The 15,724-nt window shown below is 39.0% G+C and overlaps 1 protein-coding gene across 1 annotated transcript; it reads left to right on the top strand.

The window, feature by feature from the left end:
* Positions 1 to 3,583: 3,583 nt before the first annotated feature.
* Positions 3,584 to 15,209, top strand: LOC311050195 (solute carrier family 13 member 2-like; the record flags this gene model as incomplete). The annotated part of the gene is given in 12 exon segments (XM_084064178.1): positions 3,584 to 3,661; positions 5,584 to 5,712; positions 6,330 to 6,466; positions 6,590 to 6,812; positions 9,292 to 9,452; positions 10,679 to 10,801; positions 10,919 to 11,128; positions 11,578 to 11,675; positions 12,748 to 12,854; positions 13,284 to 13,445; positions 14,262 to 14,399; positions 15,081 to 15,209. Coding segments are annotated over 12 exon segments (1,674 nt in total). The 5' UTR covers positions 3,584 to 3,604.
* Positions 15,210 to 15,724: the final 515 nt, after the last annotated feature.

Raw genomic sequence — 15,724 nt, 5'->3', positions numbered from 1 at the left:
GTGTTTGTGAGAGAGACCTGGACAGACTAATTCTCGGTAAGACAATCTGAAACAAATGACAAGGTTTTTATAACTCATTGTAACAATAGTATATATATATATATAAGAGTTTAGATAGGCTGACAATATTAGGCCTGTTGTTAATTATACTAATATATATCTGTACTTCCAGAAGCCTCCAGGTCCTTTGAGCAGCAGTACCCTGTGGCTGTGCAGGCTTTTATCAATTGGAGCCATGAGCATATATTGACTATTTGGGTATGTTTGTTATTTTGCTGTATTTTGTCATCTTGCTATAGGAGCCTAATGAATTGATGAATTGGGATGAATTGTTGGAGGGTTGGTCTAATGCTTTATTATTTGATTTTTGTAGGAGCTGAACTAACATCACTGTTTTTCCCACCGTGCCATATATATATATAGATATACTATTTAGACTGAGTGCAATAGGGTTGACTGAGGACAGAGCTATACTGGGCCATTAAGTACAGTAGCATTGCATGATTTTGATTTTGGTTTTGCTTATTTGTAGTTTGTTTTGATTTGCTGATTTGCTTTTGGTTACTTATTTACTTTATTTTCTTTTGGTTTTGCATGATTTGGATTTGATTTGTTTAATCTCTGTATATGTAGTTTAGAGGCCCAGGTAGGCCCCGAAGCCCTTACCCTTATTGCCCCTTTGCCTCTTGAGTTTAGTCCCTTTTGCAGAACTCTAATACTAACCGCTTTCTTCCTTTCTGTATTTTAACCTGACTATTTTTATACCAACTGTTGAATAAACTTGACACATTTGATACATCAGCCTCTGGTTCTGTTAATTCTGAACCCGTACCTTTCTGGGGAACCTTACCTTGTTCAGTCCTATATATCTATCTATATATATATATACAGTATATGGTTAATCATGTGTTTAAAGGATCCCTCACTCCTACAGTATATGTGTGGTGCATTACACTTTTTTCATAATTATACATATTAAACTATTGACTTATTCTCTTTGCATTATTTGAATTATTTGAATTTGGTCTATAATAAGATGAAAAGGCAGTGGCTAAATAGATCTCATGCCCACAATGAAACTGTTGGGGCACAGATGGGGCCCTAATGTTCTAACCTTCTTGAATTAGCACTCATGTCAAACATGTGTTTCGTTGTGAGCTTGTAGATCGTTTTTAATTTTTCAGAATATATATACTGTATATATAGTGGCTCAGTATTTGTGGCACTAGTGTTTATGCAGATGTACTAGTCTAATAGTTTTAAAATGTGTAGACACTATGGCACATTACGAGTCCATTAGTTTACATTTAGCGCTTGTCATTTGGGTTTCTGGTAAAATTATTGACCAGTTATTTTGTATGTCTGTGACAAAAAAGAATATTGATAAAATGTCCTTCACAAGCTGGCATGGTGATGACCCCTGCGCTGTATGTGTGGACACGGCTCCTTAATCAAAGTCGTTTATAATTTTGTAGCTGTGAGCCTGATGTTCATTAATTTGGTTCAGTTTCTTTCTGGATCAATCATATTTTAATATAATTGTGATTTTGTGGGTATCCCTAAAATTACAGTTGAATTTGTCACTATTGGAAACAAGTCTCTACAGCAGTGGATGCCATGAACTGATCATTCTGTTATTGTACACAACTAAAGGGGAAATTATCCCAATTTAGCCTGAAGTATTTTGCAAATAAGAGCGCATTTTGTGATACAGAAAGGTAGCCTATGTAAATTGTCTAACAGGAGCCTGTTACTTTAGTGAGATACTCACAAATCCATGAAGATTAATTTTAAGATGTTAAACCATCAAGTCTGTTTGGTGTGTATTGTTGTATATTAAACAATGATAACCAAATAAAGAAAAGTAGTCTTCTGAATTATTTTTCAAAGTAGAATGGAAATTCCATATATCTAAGCACATTTTTATATCGTAACAAAAGTGTCCGTTTCCATGTATTTATTGGTGCAAGATCCAAAGCAAGTGAAAACTTAACAGTCTTAGTTGTGTATAAACAAAAACTTGTACATACTACAGTACATAGACTAGTGAAATAGACAAGTGACGCAGATTTACTAAGCTGCTAAAGATGAAGATGCAGGATATTTCATGCCTCTGCTCTGGCATATTTTTGGCAATGCTGCAAAAAGATATTGTACCTGTCTGTAAGCCAAGACGTTAACCCCACTCTTTATTTCTATCGCGTCCAGTATCATTACTTTATTTTATTATGTATTGTTTGTAATTCTTTCTTTTTATTTCTATTACATGTAATACATTGTGGTATTGTACAGTATTGTTATGTTAGAACAGGTCCTACCAACATTTCACTGCTTGTACTTGTATAAGTAAGTGACAAATCTTCTTTATTCTTAATACTTCTTCTTGTAGTGTGGTATTCCAGGTGATGAGTAATACATCGAGAGTATCTCCAGTAGTAACCATCCGATATGAAGTTAGGACGTGTTAACTATGGACTCTCCGCAACATCTGAAAATAATAATACTTTAAAGCTTTTTTGACAAGAGTCAAAACAAATGGGATAAGAGCACAATCTATACAGTACAGTGTGTATAGTTTAATTTCATACTAAGTTGTACAAATGTGTCTCTATTGCCAAATTACCCTGTTTGACACAAAATAGCATAAACTATCTCTCAACAAACACTTCTCTAACCTTCTCTCCTTTAATCTAATCTTCTCCAAATCATTCAAACAAACTGTACAATATTTTCCTCATTTGGAAGCCGAGCCCTGCTGATAAACTTTGACTTTGTCTATACAGTGATTGTTATTCAATTCTACAGACATGTGGCGCTGATCAAGATAAGGCTGGGAAACCTCATGTATCCTCAGGTGAATATGACATGTCATGTGACTTGAGGCACAGCAGGACCATCAAGAAAAGTGTGTGTGTGTGTGTGCGTGTGCGTGTGTGAGAGATCGAAAGAAAGAGAGAGAGTGAAGAACTGAGATTAAATACAGTACTGTAAGAATACAGTAACTCTACATAGGACTAATATACATATTCACATTGGTACTGTATAAATTACAAAGTTAATGTGAATGCTAGACTTAGTGTAGATTAGAATATTAATTTAAACACTAAAGATTGTCTAGAAGCTTTTCTCTTTAACATAACATTAATACTTAAATGTACTTGAACACTTTGAAGCGTAACTACTATGTAAGAATTTACAAAGAAAAACATAATTATTTGTTTACATCCGGAGATGAAAATAAAAACTCCCCTATCTACTGACTGACTTTATAACACACCCTCTGCATGCAGACCTCTCACTCTAAAGTTAATGTTTAAGTGTGTCTCTGGCTGATACTCTGGGTATATATACTGGGACTTTATCAACGGCTCACTCTTTCAAATGGTGCAGTGGTGACACCAATTATCTCGTAAAACAAATCCCTGTTTTTTCAGTGTAATCTCCTCTCTCTTGCTCTTTCTCTGTCTGTCTGTCTCTGTCTCTCTATTTCCCTCTCTCTCTCTCTCTCTCTCTCTCTCTCTTTCCAATATTGTGGATATCATAGCACATCTGGATCATGGCTAACTGCCTCCTTAACTGGCTATGGAGCTACAGGAATTACTTAATGATTATACTGACACCACTAGCTGCTCTGCCTCTGCCACTGCTGGTTTCTGGCCTGGTAAGGTGTGTGTGTGTGTGTGTGTGTGTGTGTGTGTGTGTGTGTGTGTGTGTGTGTGTGTGTGTGTGTGTGTGTGTGTGTGTGTGCGCGCATACACACACAGTATAGGCTACATTATGTTGTGTCATTTTGTATAAATACTTGTCACTAGTGTCCCACTGGTCCTTGGTCCAGTCCTTATATGTTTGCTCTGTATTCTTCCATCTTTGAGATGTTGTTTCCCATTCATATACAGTAGTATGAATGTCTTTAGACAGCAGTCTAAAAGAATCCACACAGTAGAATACTCAGTCTTCTTTTAATTATGAGACTGTAAAAATGTAACCAAAAGTACATTTGGATCAGTTTTTACATTAATTAATTTTGCATTAAATTAACACTGAGGATTTTACTGTGCATGTTCAATGAGACCTGCTGTTGCTTGTAATGGACAAAAAAAAACGCTTTGTGTACACGATTCAGTTTTATGTAGGCCTACTGTTTCATATCTTGTTTCAGCATAATCAAGAAAAATGTTTAATCAAAATGAAAATATAGTGAGCATAACTACCGTCGTATCATAATTTTGTCATGCCAAGTTTAAAAACGGAATCAACTTATAAAAAGTAAGTCATTATAAGTAAGTATATATAATTCATAGCGGCATTTTGTCTTCATCACTTTTATGTTAAATCACTAGAAAAAGGTTAAACTAAGACATAAAGGCACAATCCATAACGTATTTGAAAAAATCTGTATAGTGGAGTATGTTAATATGATATGATTACACTGTGTTTGTTGGAAGTAGTCTCCCTTCTCCTCTATTGAGACATTTAGATCCTGTGTGGTCAGGTAGGCTGACTACAGGCTGACGAGGTATTGCATGAAATTCAGAGGGAAATGTCTCGCCTTCCCAACCAAGCTCTCCAATATACGTAGCTCAACAGTAAAAAATGTTGGCAGTTGGGTGGGGGACCATGGGTTTGAATACCGGTTCGGGTAGTACATGAACCTTACGGATTGCAGCTTTAACTGAATATTGTGAAATAACACATTTGAAAACAACGGAAAGAAAGAAAGGATGTAGTTTATCCTGTTCATTGGGGCGTAAAAAACATGATGCGTTTCAAGGTCAAGTGTTACCAGTTGAACACTGATAAGCTGCTGATTTACATTACTTGAAAATGCTGCAGTACAACAAATAATAATATGTAATAAAATGTAATACAAATTAAAACTTTTAATTAGCATTAACCCATTAAGACCTGAGCCTGAATCTAAAAATGTCTTCTAAACAGTTTTCTGAAAAACGTATCTTTGTTGTTGTTATCAGTAGTGCTGAAACGTTTTCATGTCAAGGATCCCCAAAATTAAATGTATTTGGCCGTCGACCCTCAACTCAAAATATCTATCTATATATATATATATATATATATATATATATATATATATATATATATATATATATATACATATATAGATATATATTCAAAAATGTGCACACATTTTCTGCGATTAAAAACAATTGCAGATCTACAAGACAAGGATACATTATTAAAATGATTGTGATGCCAAATTAACTAAAACCTACTGTCAGTGTGTTACATGCCTTTTGTTCCATGTAACTTTTGATCATGCTAAATTAATTAAAAAGGAATTAAAACATTTATTAAAAAAGTAGGACGTCTTCAGGGTTTACTCAATTCCAGAAAAAAACTTCATCTATCTTTAGTCAACCAGTGTTAATATCATGATTCATATGAATTTATATGGAGCATGAGCACTATCATTTGTGAATACTTTGGCCATGTCCAGATAATAATAGCCTGCCCTTTTCTTTCTATTCACCTGTTTCTTGGCTGTGTGTTTTCCACTTTCCATTTGTGCTCTTCAGTTAAATGAACACTGAGGATTTTACTGTGTACTTTATTTGTGCATGACAGGAAGCTAAGTGTGGCTTTGTGATCATTTTGATGGCACTGTACTGGTGTACAGAGTGTATCCCCCTGGCCGTGACAGCCCTGCTGCCTGTCATCTTCTTCCCCATGATGGGAATCATGGAGTCAGGCGAGGTACAGTATTTACACCAGCACCCATTCCTTCATGTCCATTTTAAACAAAACCATCACAAAACCGTCATGTTTAGGACTTTCTTGGAATTCCTTTATTTTAACAGGTCGTTCATGAAAGTCCTTGCGGTCTTGTTTCCAATGAGAACCTGTGAGCAATTAGGGGTTAAGAGTCTTGCTCAGGGACAAATTTCATTTCATCGACACATATGCTGACCTGGCCTGGAATCAAACCTGGGGCAACCAGGGCCTCTGTCTCCCTAGGCGGGCTCACTAACCACTCAGCTATGGCCGCCCCAAATCAGATTGTTTAGAGAGGGGGGTTATCAATAACATGCATTGGTAGTGTATTGATCACAATCTTATTGTGTAGACTCTGGGCCCTATCTTGCAAAATAGTAAAATATGGCTAATACGTTTAGGGATAAGGGTTAAGGCAACATTTGGTGAAAATTGGCAAACATTTGGCAAAGATAGGTGGTCTACTATCTCAGCGTGTTGTTGTGAGCTTGTAGATCAGCTATTTTCACTATTTGAAGAACAGTACAACTAATTATTTAGGGTTTAAGTGGTTATGGGCTCCTTTATATAATATAATAATGTACTTTTCCACTGTCCAGGTGTGTGTCCAGTATCTGAAAGACTCCAACATGCTGTTCATTGGTGGGTTACTGGTGGCTATTGCTGTGGAGAACTGGAACTTACACAAGAGGATTGCGCTGCGAGTTCTGCTGCTTGTAGGAGTGAAGCCGGCCCGGTAGGACACCTGGTTTTTGGACATAACTTTCTCACAAGAAGCAATGGGCACATTTACACATTGAATATGTCGCCCTCTCTCCTTTTCCCATGTTCCCCATCCATTCCTCTTCATCCTGTCCAGTCTGATGATAGGTTTCATGGGTACCACAGCCTTCCTGTCCATGTGGATCAGTAACACGGCCTCCACGGCCATGATGCTGCCCATCGCCCAGGCTGTGCTCCAGCAGCTGTCTGACACAGAGGCCAAGTCTGAGAGGCAGGAGATGACAGCCAGTAAGGAGGGTCAGGACAACCAGGCCTTCGAGATGGATGATACCAAAGGGAGCACTATCCAGATTGGTGTGTGTGTGTGTGTGTGTGTGTGTGTGTGTGTGTGTGTGTGTGTGTGTGTGTGTGTGTGTGTGTGTGTGTGTGTGTGTGTGTGTGTGTGTGTGTGTGTGTGTGTGTGTGTGTGTGTGTGTGTGTGTGTGTGTGCCCTTATCCTCTTTGATTAGCTGAAGGCAAACAACTCCAAAAGTCTAGAAGCACTGCTAATGATCCCTAGAGGCACACCACGTGACCTAAATGGTTTGAACGGATAGCATTGCCACGCTCTTTGATAATAAGACAAGAGTTTATGGTTTAGATTACTAAGTTGTATATAAGAATAGTTTATTTATTAATTTGTTATATGTGAAGTGTAGACGAGCATAATTAACATTAAATAGCCAGTGTGCTTGGCCCAGTTGCAGGTCAGCGCCCCGGGCATTGACCTGCGACCGGCGCCAAGTCTGATGACACTCACCAATGCCCCCTTTGGATACATGCCAAGAAATGGAAATGGGCGAGGCCTGAGGCGTTAAACTATAAGCTAATTAGATTACACTCCACAAAGCCCCATTTGGAAAACAAAACAAAACAGGGTATAACCAGGGAAATTCGACCACCAATTCATGTGAAGTTCATCAGTTCTTCCTTGCTTACAGGAATCCATTCAGAAGTTATGCATCTTTTTGTGAAAGGCCACACCCACCACAATGCCGTCACCAAATCAGTACAGTTCATCCTCGAGAGAGCATGAAGGTGCACAGCAAATTACATGTTAATCTAGCCAGTAGATATCTTATTTGGACGGACCTACATTGCAATCCATAGGGCCCTGCCACTGCCATCTTCACATACTTTGTTTAACGACATGAGCCCTAGCGTCCCTATTCTGGGCATGTCATAATAGGCGAACATTAGTAGGAAATACCAGATTTACAAGCTCATAATGCACTGCATTGGGACGCATTGAGAGCTTGTAGATTGGCAATTTTCAGCAAAGACATTTGGTGTAGAGCGAAAAAAAGGACGGGATAAAGTATAGATACCCTAACCTGGCTCCGCCTAAAATGGAAGAAGCTTGCGACACACATTTTGTTAGATACCCAGTGAACTCCTGCCAATTGAACTTTATGAGGTTTAAGTGGTTAGCAGTTTATGTTCCTTACTCTTTCGTTAAGTAATAATCTTTTTCATATGCAGAAAATGGGAATGCCATCAAAGACGCAAAGGATAGCATGGACATCACACCCATAGAAAATGGTGTCACTTTGGGTACGTTTAATCCTTGTTTGGAGTCACCCCATTTGATATGACAATGACAGTCTAGAGAAACCCTTTTGCTGTATCACTTTCCATGTTCACATGGGTAATATCCCATTATAAAGTTAAAAGATAGGGTAGAGCAGTAGATTCCTTGAGATGGTTACCCTGTCAATCATTCATCTTTCAGCGAATCAGTAAAATATTCATAGGGAGGAACTCAGATAAGTTGAAGATATTGATCAATTTAAACTATTAATGAGCGGCCTCGGGTCATGTCCTTTATCTATCACAAGATACATTATTAACAGGGAACCTGGAAACTGATATCAGCATTGTACACACTGTAATACAAGGGAGGTAGTATACATTTTTAGAATTTGTATAATGCAGATCTTTTTACGTATTTATAAGTAGGTCTCTCCAGACGTGCAGAAGTGGCCATGTTAGATTATAGACCAGTAGATCCCAAACGGTGTGCCGATGTGCCATAGGATTTTCTTACAATCGCACATTATTCCAATATTACACAAAAAAAGTAATGATAATGTTTTACTTTACTAAATCAGTACTTTGACAATACAATACAATATAAGCAATACAAATGATATACCCTAAAGAATGTATGAATGTGTGTGTATATATATATATATATATATATATATATATATATATATATATATATATATATATATATATATATATATATATATATATATATATATATATATATATATATATATATATATATATATATATATATATATATATATATAGAGTATAGTTAGGCCCTGTTTACACTGGCAGCCAAATCCAGCCTGAATCAGATCTGTGCTACATCCAGATTGGAATCCGATTTGCTTTATGTAGATCTGATTCAAATCTGAAGATGCGTTTCAGTCTGAATGCAGTAACCTGATCTAACCACCCAAGTCACACAGTGTCAGAGGAAAATAAAGAATTTGAAGAACACATATAAAAAGATAAAGTCTAGACGCCTACAGTATGTCGTTACCACGGTAACGAAGGCAGATATGTCGACGCAGCGCAGCTTTGGGTTGACTTGTTTAAATCAGTCTGGACACACAGATCTACTGTGAATGATCAGATCTGGTCACTTGCAAATGCAGTGTGAACAGTCGGGCCAAAAGATCAGATTTGAGAAATAAATCGGATTTGACTGGATGTGACTGCAGTCTAAATGGAGCCTTAGTCAGAACTTGTGTTTTCCTTACTGTTGGTTCTTTCCCTCCAGAGGAGAGCCCAGAGGAGGAGCAGATCAGAATAAAGAGAGAGGAGAAATATATGAACCTGTCGAAAGGCATGAGCCTGTGTGTGTGTTACTCTGCTAGCATCGGAGGAACAGCCACCCTCACAGGAACCACGCCCAATGTCATTCTGAAGGGCCAGATTGATGAGTATGACATATGCATACCTGCATGCATGCACACACACACACACACACACACACACACACACACACACACACACACACACACACACACACACACACACACACACACACACACACACACACACACACACACACAAGCATGCACACACGCACCATCCTGGTCGCCAGAGAAAGTGTTGTCACTGTATCTTTAAAAAAACGTTAAGACTAATGTTGTTGTTTTTTATGCCAAAAACTATGGTTATTTACTATTCTGATAGCGTGCCTGCCTTGAAATGTTGAGATGCAACACATCAATGCTTGCAGAAATGCACCACAGTAACGATGCTTCTCTGGGTCTTGGGTTGCTCTCACACACGCATACGCACGCATACACAGTCCTGAACTATATTGTCTGGGTACATTTTTACCCACAGAGTTAAACACTGACTGATGTGTTTACTGTGTGACGTGATATTGTATTTTCTAGAAGAAAACTAACTAACTAACTAACTAACTAACTAACTAACTAACTAAAATGTGCACACAATACCTAGTAGTTGTACTTAATAATTATTCTAAGTGCCACAGTCTCTTTGGTATGACGTATGGCTGAAACAAGCACAGCACTCAAGTCACCTGAATTCCAGTTATTGTTCACTGTTTATTTTTCTCCATCCAATAATGAGAACATCCATATCTACAAAGAGCCACTGTGAATAAGTTAATTAGCATGAGTCAGTTACAGTAGGGCCTACATGACTGACTTTCTGCATGCTCTCTTTTAACATCGATTTACAGTATAGCCCTCTACAGTTTACCCCTAGCTGAATGCTCAAAGTGCTGTGTTTAAATTGTAAGTAAAATAAACTGGTTCGGATGCGCTTGCTAGCTTCAAAAGAATCTTAAACATTTATACGTTAGGACAGTGGTTCTCAATGTGGGGTCTGGGGGATGCCCTGGGGAGCTTGAAGGGGTTCCAGGGGTCCCCCAGCTAAATGATTGATAGCCATTTGTCCATTCTCAGAGTTAAATGAACACAGAGGATTTTATACTGTAGTAAAGTAATTTGGGGTCTCAAAATCATATCAAATGGGGATCTGTGGTGTGTAATGCATATCTAACTGGGTGTCCTTGAACTTAAAAAGGTTAAGAATTGCTGCTGTAGGTAACGCAAAATAGATACATTAGCAGTGGAACATACTGAAATGTTTGAACTTCACTGCAATAATGTTTGCTCTTTCTCATCAGACTCTTTCCGGGTAATGGAGACATAATCAACTTTGCTAGCTGGTTTGGCTTTGCCTTCCCCAACATGCTCCTAATGCTGGTCCTCACGTGGTTGTGGCTGCAATTCTTTTTCTTGGGCTTCGAGTATGTCTCTTAAACTCAAACTTTGTATTGAACACACCTTGTCTTGAACATAATGAACGAAAGACGAATTGTGCATATTTTTGAGTGATGTGGCATGTTGAATTCCTATTCTCCCAGCTTGAAAAAGTCCTTTGGATGTGGTGCAGGCAAAGACGGTGACAAAGAGGCCTACCAGGTAATGAAAGACGAGTACAAAAAACTGGGCAACATAAGCTTCGCTGAGGGCTGTGTGCTGACCATCTTCACCTCGCTGGTTATTCTATGGTTTACCAGGGAGCCAGGCTTCATACCCGGCTGGGCCACCGTACTTTTCAACAAAGAAAAACCGTGAGTATCATAAGAGTGAGTGAGTGAATTAGCCTCGCGTGGCCAGACAATATCACACGGCATGGAGGGGGGCCAGACCTAATCTGCCGAGGGCTAAAGTGCATGCAATTTTGCAAAGGCAGATTCGTCTGGAACCAGGCTATGAGTGAATAGAATACATAGCTGTATTGTTTACCATCTTCAATTCAACATTGGCCCCCACCAGTTTTCAATACAATTCAGTGTTTAGTTGACCTGCACTTTAACCGCAATTATTGTTTTATTGAGTTGTTTTCATATATCAAAGGAACACATACTGGACATGATTGCATTGCCAAACTTTTCATCCAGTGTCAATATATTCATTAATTTGATTCCATCAAGACTGGACTTTATATTATGAGATGATACCAGCATGGTCCTGGGTTCCTGTTGGATAATCCATACCCTCCTTTTTAATCTATTAATAGATTCGTCACTGATGGTACAGTGGCCATATTGATGTCAACACTGTTCTTCCTCATCCCATCGCGCATGCCTAGATGTTGTGGTGGTTCATCTGAAGATGGTAGGACAGCAGAAACAGTTCTATTATCTGTTCAACATACATATTCCTATACAATATCGTGTTTGTGCTTGTCTTGGGAGAATGGCATGTATCCAAATAGATGAGGGAAACAATTCAATCTTTGTCATAAAAAGTACATTGGCATGTTGTAAGAGAGAGATTTGTGTGGCAGTGCAAACAGCACCTGGCCTTGGACTCTGGACTAGCCTGTTCAGCACCATACACGTTTGGAAGCATTTTTTTGTTACATTTATTTTGGTAGCATTATTTGTGGTTATATAGTTTCTTGAATCTACTGTATAAGCACAGGCTATGAGCACAGATTGTATTGTGTAGACACACAAGTCTATCGTCTGTGTCTGTCCATCTCCACAACAGATAGAGATACAGACAATATTGTTTTACTGCCATGTGGCACAATCTATCTTGCTGACTCCTTGCACTGTAGTAAACACTGTAACAGCTCCTTCCAGAGCCTCATAATCTGAGGCACAGAAGAGGGAGTTGTAGCCTGATAGCCCCAAGGTCAAGTCTGTTCAGCAGCAGTCGCTGTTCTGTCCCTTAGACAAATTACTTTAAAATCAATACATACTCTTTCCCTCTCTTGGTAACTCAAGTTGAGCATAGCCTTCTGATGATAAGCAACAAGGTTGGAGCTATTCCTCAAAAAAGTGGCAAAGCAGGATGTTTTGTACACAGAAGGGTGCCACAATGATTAAACACACTTGGGTTAAAAATGCATGAGGTAGACTTTAAGGTGCCATAGTATGCTGATGTTCATTTGTCTTCTTTGAACAGAGATCTTTCTGTTTTGTACATTTCTATCAGTCAAGGAACTTGACTGATACTAATATTTTTTAATTATCATATCTGAAGGACTAGCCTTAATCTTTCCTTTCATCTTTATGGAACGTCTTTATTGTCTCAGTGTCTTATCTACAGTCAATAAAAGCTGGGGTTCTCTGTACAGTTACTGTAAAGACAACATAATATATGATCATCTTAACCAATTGAAATAAACTGGTAGCTGTAAAAAGTTATTTTGCTCAACTTTGTTTCCTTATTCCAACAGGAATTGCCCCCCCAACCCTGCTGAACTGGGATATAGTCCATGAGAGAATGCCCTGGAACATTATTCTGCTTCTGGGAGGGGGCTTTGCTTTGGCCAGAGGAAGTGAGGTACAGTATTATAGTAGTTTAGAAAAGAGAGATGTGTGGTTTAAACCCTATACTTGAGCGGATTCTCAAGGGCTCTATACTAAGCACTTAATATCTTCGCCGAAAGTAGCCATTCTAAAAGCTCACAACCAATTTTTGCCGAATGTTAGTCGCAAAATAGGGACAATAGGGTTCAAGCAGGGGCGGACTGGCCATTTGGCATACCGGGCATATTTTTGCTCACGTTTTAGGATTATTACGGTCATTCCCGGGTCGCGCGGCCCAATTATTAGTTACGTTAATGTTTGGGCTGGGATGCTTTTCAGCAGTGGCGTAATTTACATGGGGTCGCTGGGTTAAAACAGTGAAACGCGATTTTGTTTTCAGGCTTTCAAATGAATAATCATTGTTTTTCCTTTGTCTTTCTTTGTCCACATTCTGTGGATGCAGACTTCTGGACTGTCTTTGTGGCTGGGGGAAAGCCTAGCACCACTGGAGAGTATCCCTCCCTTTGCTATCTCCATCATACTGTGTTTGTTGGTGGCCACGTTCACTGAATGTTCTAGCAACACTGCCACCACAACACTCTTCCTGCCTATACTGGCCTCCATGGTGAGTCCGGAGAGACATGCAGATGAAAAGTAGCAAGTCACCCGCGCACGCACACGCACACGCACACGCACACACACGTACATTATGCACGCTCATGCACGTGCACACAGCTTCTTACACACCTTCACCCAAGCACATGCAAGCACACATGCTCTCACTCTCGTGCACAAAAGCGCTTAATATATAAGAATATGATAAGCGATGTTTGTGTAAGGTCCACTTTAGTCAAATTAGTGAGAAACAGATGTTTGCTTTCAACACAGTAAAATGTTAGGAATTATAACATTTAAAATCTAAAATGTGGTGAATAGAAACTTGAGGCTTCTAGAGAGTCTATATTAGCCTGGGACCAGACGAATCTGCGAGTGCAAAAAAAAATTGCACTCTGCGATTTGGGTCTGGCACCGCTCCATAGAGAATCCATTTCCTGTTCCAGGAGACGTGGGGAACCAATCAGGGCTCAGTATTCGAATAAGGGAGACTGTAATTGTTAGTTAGTTGTAGGTCTAACCAATTGCGTCGAGGGCTATTGTTTTGATCCCGCCCCTTGGGAAGAAAAACGTCCTCATGGAAGCACCAGACTCATATCCACGCAGTGATATAGTCTAGCTACGCCAGGCTAAGTCTATATATCTATAACACAGAACAACAACAAAATGTTGTCCATTTCAAGCATCGACTGTATATAAATATAATTTGATGCAGACTCATGGCAGTCTTTATAAGCTTACTTGTGGCCTCATTACTGCTTAATTTATACACTGTTTCACAACAAAGTATAAATCTTGGCATTTGTGCAAACCTCTTCACTTCTAGGCCACTGCCATCAAGTTACATCCGCTGTATGTCATGCTGCCCTGTACCATCTGCGCATCATTGGCCTTCATGCTGCCGGTGGCCACTCCACCTAATGCCATCGCCTTCTCCTATGGAAACCTCAAAGTCATAGATATGGTAAGACCCTTCACAGTAACACTTGCTTTGCATCCCATGTCTATAATGCATTATAAGCATACTTATAATTGAAACCAAGCTTTCGCACACCCGGATTGAAAGTCTAAAAGCAGGTGCGTAAGTGAAACTGAACTTCAACAATAAAAGATAACCCGCACACTGCCACTTGCAAGGTACACGTAGGCTGATGTATTAACCCATATAAGACCTGAGGCCGATTCTGCAAATGCCTTCTAAAGTAGTTCTCAAACTTTTTTGTAATTCAACACATGCACATTTGCACTACTTTGAGGAACAAATGCCACCCTTTGAACATTGCCCTATTATAGTGCCAACAGGAGGCCGATTTTTGCAAATTGTTTTTTAAATATTACTCCTACAAATGTTGTCCAAACATCACGCACATCAGTACACATGATCTCTTTAGTCAAGTGATCAAGACGCCAATTCACACACAACCTGTGTGTGTGACCCAAATGTTGCCTTAATAAATCAGCCTACGTGTACCTTGCAAGTGGCAGTGTGCAGATTATCTTTTATTGTTGAAGCATACTTGTAATGACATTTTTTTTATTCATCTTTATTATTATTATTATTTTAAATAATGTTTTGGGTGCCACGAAACATGAGCTTATACACAAAATCGAAACAGAAAAGGAATAAGCATTCTGTTGATTCCAGGCCAAGGCTGGGTTGATTCTGAACTTTCTCGGGGTCATGACCATCAACATTGCCCTGAACACTTGGGGAACAGTCATGTTCCAGCTCAACACCTTTCCTGCCTGGGCCAATGTTACCACCACGCCATGAAGACATGTTACAAGAAAATGATGAAGACCAAGAATGTGAGGAAGGGTGCCAGAGGAACAATAGCCACACATATATCTAGACTTTTGGCAAATTACCCATACTATCGGAGTAAAATTTACATTGAGGATTTTACTGTGATGCTTGATGGCTATCCTGACAATGTACCCTACAACCATTATGTGAGTCAAACTCAAGTACATGAAAAGAAGCAATGACATGCACATCCAAACCCGAAGTTGGGCAGGTGCTGAGTGGAAAATGTAAAATGTAAAACAAAAAGAAACGCTTGCGCACTGTGGGCTCCAGTTGCAAAATACTTTCAACCTCAAGTACAATCTTAAGACATTAAGGGCACTTCCAGGTAACCAGTGGGACTTACTGGTTGGTGTTCATTTTGTATGTTTTGATGAATGTGAATTTAAAGTTAATTTAGAGCAATCATCTTTTGGACATTGATTCAAGCTGGTAACAACTCTATCCTATTGGGGTAGCCAAAGCCGGTGAATGCTGTGTTC

The sequence above is a fragment of the Gymnoscopelus microlampas genome (genome assembly GCF_963454915.1).
Source record: "Gymnoscopelus microlampas genome assembly, chromosome: 8".
NCBI lineage: Eukaryota > Metazoa > Chordata > Actinopteri > Myctophiformes > Myctophidae > Gymnoscopelus > Gymnoscopelus microlampas.
Note: the sequence above shows the minus strand (reverse complement) of the source record. Positions and strands in the feature narration are given on the sequence as shown.